General features: G+C 55.1%; 1 protein-coding gene and 1 non-coding gene across 3 annotated transcripts; both read left to right on the forward strand.

Moving 5' to 3' along the window:
- The first annotated feature begins 31 nt into the window (after positions 1 to 31).
- Positions 32 to 168, forward strand: LOC119470456. Its single transcript, XR_005199366.1, has one exon. It is a non-coding gene; the product is annotated as a U4 spliceosomal RNA (small nuclear RNA).
- A 493-nt stretch (positions 169 to 661) lies between these two features.
- ACTR1B (actin related protein 1B) lies at positions 662 to 9,344 on the forward strand. Of its 2 annotated transcripts, none has more exons than XM_037736940.1 (12): positions 662 to 924; positions 3,020 to 3,084; positions 4,315 to 4,390; positions 5,429 to 5,554; positions 5,902 to 6,026; positions 6,266 to 6,482; positions 6,593 to 6,685; positions 6,792 to 6,966; positions 7,653 to 7,714; positions 8,006 to 8,046; positions 8,205 to 8,352; positions 8,927 to 9,344. In XM_037736940.1, the coding sequence occupies exons 1-11, from the start codon at positions 877 to 879 to the stop codon at positions 8,338 to 8,340; spliced, it is 1,164 nt and encodes a 387-aa protein (XP_037592868.1). In that variant the 5' UTR covers positions 662 to 876; the 3' UTR covers positions 8,341 to 8,352; positions 8,927 to 9,344. The 2 variants fall into 2 exon arrangements, with proteins under 2 accessions (XP_037592868.1, XP_017379572.1); XM_017524083.2 differs by having other exon boundaries at positions 763 to 924; positions 8,238 to 8,352.
- The last annotated feature ends 211 nt before the right edge of the window (positions 9,345 to 9,555 follow it).

Below are 9,555 nucleotides of genomic sequence, written 5' to 3' on the forward strand. Positions count from 1 at the left end.
AAAAAAAAAAAAATTTTTTTTTTAATTAGCTGGCGTTGCTTGGTGGAAATATAGTAGCCAATGAGGTTTAGCCGAAACGCGATTATTGCTAATCGAAAACTTCCCAATACCCCACCGTGACGATTTGCAATACAGTCAGCATTGGCAATTTTTGAGTCTCTACGAAAATTATCTCAGTTAAAAAAAAAATGAAAAATAAAAATAAATAAAAATTAGCTGAGGGCAGTGGCGCGCGCCTGCAGTCCCACCTACTCGGGAGGCTGATGCGGGAGGTTCGCTCGAGTCCAAGGATTCCAGCCTGGGCGATAGAGTAAAAAACCTTCTCTAGAAAAAAAGAAAAATACTTTGGGTGAAATATCCAGGGTTGGCCTCCTTGGAGAGAGCGCTCTCACGAAGCAGCATGGCCCAAGGTGCTGGGGCGCCGGAAAGGCGCCTTCCTGGACTGGTGAATTTGCAGCTCCACCGACTCCCTCCGCGCCCGCGAATCAGCCCACTGGCCCAGCTCCACTTTCTGCCGCCGCCGTCCCCTTTAAAACGGAGCCATGACATCATCCCCGACGCTGCGCAGCCTACCTTGGCAACGCCGCGACCACTTTTTCGGGGCGACCTCAATTGGCTGGCCAGCCTCCGGAGGCTCCGCCCCTTCACGCAGCCAGCCCCGGACGCCCGCTGTCAATCGGGCTAGGTGGGAGCGGTGATTGGCCGCGTGCCCCGCCCTCCAGAAAGCCCCGCCGGGCTTGCGTAGGCTGCACGTTTGGGAGGGAGGGGCGCGGCGTCGCGTCTGGAATCGCAGCCGTCCGGGTCCTCCAGCCCGCCCGCCAGCCCTCCGGTCTATCCTGCAACCAGCCTGCTGGGCAGGGCCGGCGCGGCCTGGCCATGGAGTCCTACGACATCATCGCCAACCAGCCCGTGGTCATCGACAACGTGAGGCCCGGCAGCCAGGGGGAGGGCGGGCGCCCCTCCCCTGGGGGCGCCCGCGGCAGCGCAGGGAGGGACCCCCTCCGCCCGCCTTGGCGCGTCCTCCGCCCACTGCGCGGCCGTCGCCCCCGCTGGGCCGCTTGCTTCGCCTCGGGGGCGTGCGCTGTCTTGGCCCTGTAGGGCCGGCCTTGGGGCGAGCCCCTTCCCCGACCCCTTCCCAAGCCGGGCGGGGAAGTTCGGGAAAGCTTGAGTGACAGCCGGGCGGCCGGACGGGAACGCGCCTCGAACCCTTCTCAGTTGAGAGTGCTGTCGCTGGGCGGGTTTCGACCCCAGTTCCTTTCCCAGTCCTTCGGCTCTGGCTCTGGCTACCTGACAGAGGTGGGGTGACATTTGTCCTTTACACACTGCTGGCTTCATCTTTGGGGCTGCACCCCGAGGCAACAAATTCACGTTACTGTCACCCACATGTCCACCACCATCTGGTTGCCTTTTGGCTACTTTGACTTTCTCCTTAAATGCTCCCTCTGCTGAGCAAACACCACACCAGCAGGGCAGTAGAGAGTACATGGCCACTCTTCCCAGTATCAGCAAGCAATTTGGGTGCTCGTTTGGAAGCCTCAGAGAAAAGATGTCAGGTTTCCTGTGGCTTTGTGCTTCAGCAATGGGGCTCGGCTTGCTTTCAGCGGCCGTAGGAAGATTTCTGGCTTCCGAGCTCTGACATGGGGAGAAGATAAGGGCTGGGATCTTTGGGTCTGCCCCTAGCTGGATATCTATGTCTGGTGTGCGGGCCTTAGAGTTTTTGATAATGACTCACTTCTGCCCTTTCTGGGATCTGCCTCCCACATAACCCCGTGGGGTCTCTGAATGGCTGTTTTGGAGTACCCATGTGGGCTCCCTGAATCACAACAGGCGATGTTTAATAAGGAGGCTAATACAGAGTTTGGGGACGTGCTGTCACACCAGCAGGACGCTGCTGGAAGGAGCAGGCTTCTTTCGTTCTTGATGTGCAAATAACTCATATAGGCTAATCAACAGGCTATGAGTTCAAAAGGTTACCGTTGGCCCCTGGGAATTCCAGCCTTCCTCTGTAACTTGGAGATGTTTATTTCTGCTGCAGACTCAGAGAGTTGGGGTGAAGAGTGGTGGGGCTGAGTTGAGAAGCTGATCCCTTTGCTGGGTGGGAGGTTTCTAATTGCCACGTTCTTTTGGATATCCTTAAGTCCAGCTTCCAGGTGGGGGCAGCGATAGAACCAAGTTCTCCCAGCAGTCTCTGGGGAAGCCACTTGAGGGAAGCTGCCAGTCATCACATGCACCCATTGGTCTTCTCCAGCAGGCCCTGTAGGTGGTCCGTGTTCCATGCCTCCTGGGTTCTTGGGAGAGAGGAAAGCGTTGAAAATAATAATAATAATAATAAACACAGAGGGGTTTCTTAATTTTATTATTAATATAATAATTTTTATATTAATATAAAATTTAATATTTAATATTAAATTATAATTTGAATTATAATTTTATAATTTATTAATAATAATAATAATAAACACAGAGGGGTTTCTTAATTTTATTATTAATATAATAATTTTTATATTAATATAAAATTTAATATTTAATATTAAATTATAATTTGAATTATAATTTTATAATTTATTAATAATAATAATAATAAACACAGAGGGAGTAGCATGTGCTGTGGAATCCTCCTGCTGGAGCCAGCCCTTAGGTGTGCAGAGGAAGGTGTCCTTCATGGTTTCTCCATCCCTGTATTGGCGTTCTGGGCTAGCTCATTGTTGGTAGTGCAGGCTGGCCTGTACATTGTAGAATGTGCAGCAGCAGCCCTGGCCTCTGCCCATTAGATGCCAACAGCATCCCCCACTCCATGTACCCTCTCCCCAGCTGCCAGACATTGCCAAGTTTTGCCAGGGGAGGAGGATGCAAAATTGCTCCCAGTCTTGAACCATTGGTGTACTTGTAAATGATCCTGGCAGGGTCCCTGGCTTCCTCCCTGGCCTTCCTTGGCGGAGCAGCCAGATCTCTCCATTGCAGGGCACAGGCTTCATCTGATGGTGCATGTTGGGGGGCTAAACTTTGTTTTTCCTTGCAGGGTTCGGGGGTGATCAAAGCTGGTTTTGCAGGAGACCAGATTCCCAAATACTGTTTCCCAAACTAGTAAGTGTGGCTCAGGCAGCAGCCCCAGCCCTTTTGTTTACTTTCTGTGAGAACATTGGCCTTCTGTCATAGCACTCTTTGAAGACAATTTTTGCCCTGACCAGTATGGAAAACACCAAATTTGTGAGGTTAACACTATTGGGAGAGCTCTGAAAGAACAACACAAGCATTCTAGGGTTCCCTTCTGTCTTTGGAGTCTCTCATTTTGGTCTTATTGAGCCAACAAGGAGGAAGAGCAACCAGCATTTCACTGGGGATGAGGTGTGTTAGCAGCAGCAAGAATAAAGGGAGATGCCTCCAAGGGGAACCCTAAACTCAGAGTAGGAAGAGTGAGGAGTTAGATACACAGCCACCCTTTCCTCCCTGGAAGTGTTTTTCTACAGAGCTTGTTTTCAGACTCCAGAAAATGTCTTTTTCAGTTAAGGGGGGAACCCTAGCCCTGTTTGGTACTGGTGAAGGTGGGAATAGGAGAGAAGTACAAACCCAGAGAGCCTGGGGTGCCCCTTGAACCCCCTGTGAGCCCATTGGGAAAGTTGCCCTTAGAAGCGTCTCTTCCCAAATCCTGGAGGCTTTGGGATGAATGGCCTAAAGGCAGGGGGCAGCAGGGGATCCTAGGCCCCCGAGTGGCAGGCTAGCCCAAGCCTGGCCTGGTCTGGGACAGAGCCAGCGCCCCTGTCGAGCTTCAGTGTTCCTTTCTGACTGTGTGGGTAATTAGAGGTTCCATTGCCTTTAGAGATAGTGCATCAGATCCTACAGTTTTCAAAAACTAAATCTCTGATCCAGAAGCCCTGGCAGTGGGAAGGGCGTCATTGACTGAGTGAGAGTGGGTACACAAGGGAGCCCTGACCCAGCTTCCTGGGGCTGTCCTCCCTCAGTCTGTAGACAGTGATGGCAGCCCTGCCCTGCCGAAGTCAGGAGCATGGTCTGCATCACTGGCTGCAGGAGGCTGACCCTCTGCCAGGGCTGGGCCATGGAGGGCTGGGTTCTGGTGCTCAGACATGCAGCTCTCTCACCAACTGTGCCTCCTGACCCTGAGCTTCTTGTCCTGCCCAGGCCCCCTCTCTAGTCCCAAACCCCATAAACCCCAGTTCCAATCTGTGCCCCCCAGCCACATCCTGGTGCTCCAGAGGCCAAGTACCCTCTGGGCGGCTGGGGTCGGACTTCGGTTTTTCTGGACACAAGCTCCACCCTGCTCTCTGCCCACCTTGCTGGTGTTATCTGTCCTCACAGTGTCGGGCGGCCCAAGCACATGCGGGTGATGGCCGGAGCCTTGGAGGGGGACCTCTTCATTGGACCAAAAGCAGAGGTAACACCACGGAGCCTGCCTTTCCCTGGCTATGGGATCCTCAGTTTCAGGGACATGACAGATGTCAGAGGCCGTATTCTTGGGCCTCTGCTGGTGCCCTCCCTAGCACCTCCTCCGGGTTCCAGCTGGGAAGTGCTGCACAGGGGCACCTCCCCTCTGAGATGGGGCAGTGGGTAGAGCTCACCGTGTCCTGTCTTTTAGAAGCTATTTGGAAGGTACAAAAGCAAGAACTGATTAAAAACTGATGTAAGAGTCAGAATCATACGCACTTGATGTCTGCTCTGTTGAGGGTCGTGGGGCCACCTCTTACATGGTAGCCGGGGTGGCCTGCCAAGGGCCCCACTGCCCAATCAAACCCTGAGGAGAGCATGTGCGGGTGTGGGGAGAACATCGAGCTGAGCTTGGGCTAGTATGGTTTAGGCACCTGAGGAGCATTGCGTGAAGTGCTGGGTCGCGGGGCATGGTTCAGGGCCCAGAAAGGAGAGGCCTGAGCTGGAGGTGCAGAGATAGGGGTCTTGCAGATGGGGTCCATAGGAGCCAAGGCGGTGAGAGGAGCTAAGTGGTGCCAGGTGAGAAGGGGCATACCTGGGGGACAGCGAAGGGCAGGTGGAGGCAGCGTGTGTTGGTGCATGCAGGAGACGTGAGGACTGTCCAAAGGGCTGGGGGAGAGGTGCAGGTCAGGGGGCACAGGTGGCCCAGGAGGGGCCATGTTGGATGGCTGCAAGGCACCGGTGCTGGCAGAGTGCGAGGAGAATGTGGGGGATGTTCCGGCAGTGAGAACGGGAAAAAAGAGGGCCTGTGGGTGCGAGTGGCACGCAGCCACCCTCTTTGATCCCTGCAGTTGAAGCTAGCTGGGCTCTGCGATCCTAAGAAGCTGTTGGGCAGATGAACTCACTGAGTTCAGGATCCCCTGCAGAGCCTGGGACACTCAGGGAGCCAGGGTGTTTCTGGTCAGGGCAGGTTGGGGAGCTTCTAGGGGGGCGGAAAGCAGCCACCGAGCAAGGGGCGGGTGCCACACCTCCCTTCCCACCCCGCCAGGAGCACCGGGGACTGCTGACCATCCGCTATCCCATGGAGCACGGCGTGGTACGAGACTGGAACGACATGGAGCGCATCTGGCAGTACGTCTACTCCAAGGACCAACTGCAGACCTTCTCGGAGGAGGTGTGGCTGCTGCCCCTCCTGCACACTCCGCATTCTCCTGGTTGTGCCCCTCTCCTCTGTGTCCCTCCTGGTCAGGCTCCCACATTTCCCCTCTGCGTTTTGAGAGGGTCTGCTGCCTTCCAGGTGTGTCTGGGTGCACATGCATACCCAGTGGCTGCCAGGCAGAATCTTCCAGAGAGAGCCAGATCTCTGGAGGAGTAACTGCCGGCAGATAAAGGGATAGTGCCCTCAGGAGGGGTAGGAGGCTGAGCCGCCTATGCTCCAGCAGGTGTGGCTCTCTGGAAAGAGCCTTCTAGGGCTTTACAAGTTGCCTCCTTGCATACCTACAACTGTCCTGTCCCTCTCAGCATCCTGTGCTCCTCACGGAGGCCCCGCTCAACCCCAGTAAGAACCGGGAGAAGGCAGCGGAGGTGTTCTTTGAGACCTTCAATGTGCCAGCCCTGTTTATCTCCATGCAGGCTGTGCTTAGTCTGTGAGTAATCCCCAAGCCCTGGCTTCCCCGAGTCCCATCCTTCCTGTGCTGTCCTCCTGCTTGCCATGACCAGGGTCTGACTTCCCTTGAAAAACAGCCCCTTGATGACTGTTCCTCTAGGAATTCCCTCATGTCCTTTCTTCAGACTAGATAATGCAGACGTGCCAGGGTTCCTCCCCTGGGTGAGGAGGTCCCCGTGCCTCAATGGCTGAGGTGAGGGGATGCTGACCTGGTGACAGGTACGCAACGGGACGCACGACAGGAGTGGTTCTAGATTCGGGGGACGGGGTCACTCACGCTGTGCCTATCTATGAGGGCTTTGCCATGCCACACTCCATCATGCGGGTGGACATTGCCGGCCGTGACGTTTCCCGCTTCCTCCGACTGCTGCTGCGCAAGGAAGGGGTTGACTTCCACACCTCAGCAGAGTTTGAGGTTGTCCGGACCATCAAAGAGGTGATGAGGGGCAGGAGGGCGTGGATACCACCTGGGATGGGGAAAGGGTGGCACCAAGGCACAGGTGTCCCAGGTGCAGCTTTCTGAGGACCATGTCCCTGCCCTCGCAGCGAGCCTGCTACCTGTCCATCAACCCACAGAAGGACGAGGCTCTGGAGACGGAGAAGGTGCAGTACACCTTGCCAGACGGCAGCACACTCGACGTAAGTGACTGGGGCTAGCACTGGAGCAGCAGCCAATGCCCATCCTAGGGGAAGGGATGGCCTGCTTCTCCAGGAAGCCTGTCTGCCTCACCCTTGTACACTAAAGGTTGGGCCTGCAAGATTCCGGGCCCCTGAGCTGCTCTTCCAGCCAGACCTTGTGGGGGATGAGAGTGAGGGGCTCCATGAGGTGCTGGCCTTCGCTATCCACAAGTCTGACATGGACCTGCGCCGGACACTGTTCGCCAACATTGTGCTTTCAGGTGGCTCAACGCTTTTCAAAGGTACTGTGGCTCGGGAGTTGGCAGTGGTGAGGTGAGGCTTAAGGCTCTGCACCCTCAGAGAGTGCACCCCCGCCCAGAGCCATTTTCTATTGGCTTTACCCTGGATACTCCTTTGGTGGTGTTCAGTGAACTTTTTTTTTTTTAACATACCAATATTTAAAATTAAATTATGTTTACTCTGAATAGAGGAGTTTACACAGCTCTGAAGTGCATTGTGAGTGTTGAGCAAGGAGCACACGCAGCTTCATCTCAGCTGCCTGTGAGGACGCAGGGGCCGCAGGCAGCCATGGGGCCAGATCATTCTTTTGTTTTTTGAGACAGAGTCTCGCTCTGTCACCCAGGCTGGAGTTCAGTGGCACAATCTCGGCTCACTGCAACCTCCATCCCCCGGATTCAACTGATTCTTCTGCCTCAGCCTCCTGAGTAGCTGGGATTACAGGCTTGCGCCACTATGCCCAGCTAATTTTTGTATTTTTAGTAGAGATGGGGTTTCACCATCTTGGCCAGGCTGGTCTCAAACTGCTGACCTCGTGGGGGCTAGATCATTTCTCAGCCCTGCCCTTCATCTTGGGAAGAGCTGCTGAGAGAGGGCCAGCAGCAGCTGGGGCCCTGAAGGTCAGGTGTGGCGAGCTAGCAGTGAGGAGGCTGTGTGCAGACACCAGGCTCAGCCAGCCTTGTGTTCACAGGCTTCGGAGACCGATTACTCAGTGAAGTGAAGAAGCTTGCCCCAAAGGACGTCAAAATCAAGGTAAGGTTACAGAGATACCCCCTGGAGCGCTAGGGCGCTGGTAGCCTTGGGGAAGAGGGGTTGGGAGAGGGGTGGGTAGGGGGGAGGGGAAGGGGTTGGGGGTGGATGCCGCCTCCACACCCACTCTCTGGCTCAGGTCCACCCAGCCCTACTCCCTCCAGTACCACTGCTGCCACTCCCCAGCTGATGCCTTTGCTGTCAGGTCTCAGGCCCTGGGGAAGGTCACCCCAAGGCTGGGACGGTGGCTTCTGGGTGGGGACCCACAGTTATGTGGCCACTTCCTCCCTCTAGATCTCGGCCCCGCAGGAACGGCTGTACTCCACGTGGATTGGGTGAGGCAGGGCTCAAGGGAGGGCTCTGGGAGGAGACCACTTTACCCTGGACACTCTTCCCGGGGTTGGCCCTGGCCTGGTGGAGGTTGGTGGATTTCCCTCTCAAATTAGGGAAATGGAACTCTGAGCGCCAGGAAAGGTGGTTGGCTCTCCGACAGGTCCACAGCAATGCTTACCCTCCATCCCCACAGTGGCTCCATCCTGGCCTCGCTGGACACTTTTAAGAAGATGTGGGTGTCCAAAAAGGAATATGAAGAGGATGGCTCCCGTGCCATTCATCGCAAAACCTTCTAGTGCCCAAGGAGAGTGGGCATATTGGGAGACAGGGAGGGAGGGGAGTCAGAGCCTTTAACCCTTTTTGGTCCGGGCTCATATACTAGGCTTAGGGTCCCCTGCATGCCCTGAACCCCTGGGCAGGCGGGCACAGCAGTGTCCCCCTGCAGCCTTCCCCTATACACACACACCACGTGTGTGTGGCATGTTCACATACACACGTGCGTGTGGCATGTTCACATACACACGTGCGTGTGGCATGTTCACATGCGCACGCACACACACAACATTGAGCTACATTGAGCTACACGGACAGGAGCCTTGAGCTGGCACATAGGAATTGAGTACCATGTCGGGCTGTTCTGGGTATCCCCCTGGCAGGGCCAGCTAGGCCTGTGGTTCCCTGCTCTGACGCTCAGGGCCGCCTCCCTGAGCTCTCAGGGCCGGAATCCCTGGATGCCTGTGTAACCAGCTTTGGGGACTGGGTTGGAGAGGGCAGCCATCAGCTCCCACTGGTGTGTCAGTGCATCCATTGCTACCTCCTGTTCATGACCCAACAGGACAGCCCAGCTGCTTTCACCCTCTGTTCTCCCATCTTCCTGGGTAGATGCCCTGGTGTAGGGCTGAGTACTGAGTGGTCTTCCATCCCCAACAAGTGGATGCAGCCCAGAGTCAGGCCCTGCGGAGCCAGGGCAGAGGACGCATGGTGCCTGGAGCTGCTGCGTGTTCCCCTTCAGAGCACTTCATCGACTTGCTTCTCCCTCTCCTTTACCCTTGGGCAGGAAAGGGTTAATGCTTGTCATTTATTAAAGGGAAGCCACTTAATAAGGAGTCAGACCTAAAAGGGGGTGGGGGACATTTTCTTCTCTCACCTCTCCAAAGAAAGAGGTTATCACTTTTGCCGTGGCCAGGGGCCCACCTCCTTCTCTCAGATATGTACAATAATTTAACACAGTTGCCTGAAAAAAAAAACTTTTGTAAATCATTATAGTAATAATTATGGACAAGGCCCAGTGTGTGGTTCTATTTTCTTGTGGCTCTTTGTGCTGTTGTTTGCTCTTCCATCCCTGGAGACTTTCAGAGAAAGGACTAGAGAGAACACAGCATGGCATTGGCTCTAGCTCAGCAGCGTGAGGGTTTCAGTGGTTGGCCGAGCAACGTGGCACGGGAAACCTCAGGAGACCAGGCTCTCCCCTTGGAGCATAATTCCCTCTCCTGTTACCCCACTGCTGCAGT

This window comes from Cebus imitator, unplaced genomic scaffold (genome assembly GCF_001604975.1).
Source record: "Cebus imitator isolate Cc_AM_T3 unplaced genomic scaffold, Cebus_imitator-1.0 Scaffold31, whole genome shotgun sequence".
In the NCBI taxonomy this organism is placed as follows: Eukaryota; Metazoa; Chordata; class Mammalia; order Primates; family Cebidae; genus Cebus; species Cebus imitator.

What these genes read in the sequence shown, in the direction of transcription:
- ACTR1B (XM_037736940.1), top strand. Translation starts at nt 877, where the DNA reads ATGGAGTCCTACGACATCATCGCCAACCAGCCCGTGGTCATCGACAAC. An exon ending in TCATTGGACCAAAAGCAGAG is followed by an intron (nt 4,391 to 5,428) that starts GTAACACCACGG and finishes CCACCCCGCCAG; the next exon opens with GAGCACCGGGGACTGCTGAC. An exon ending in TGGCTCAACGCTTTTCAAAG is followed by an intron (nt 6,967 to 7,652) that starts GTACTGTGGCTC and finishes TTGTGTTCACAG; the next exon opens with GCTTCGGAGACCGATTACTC.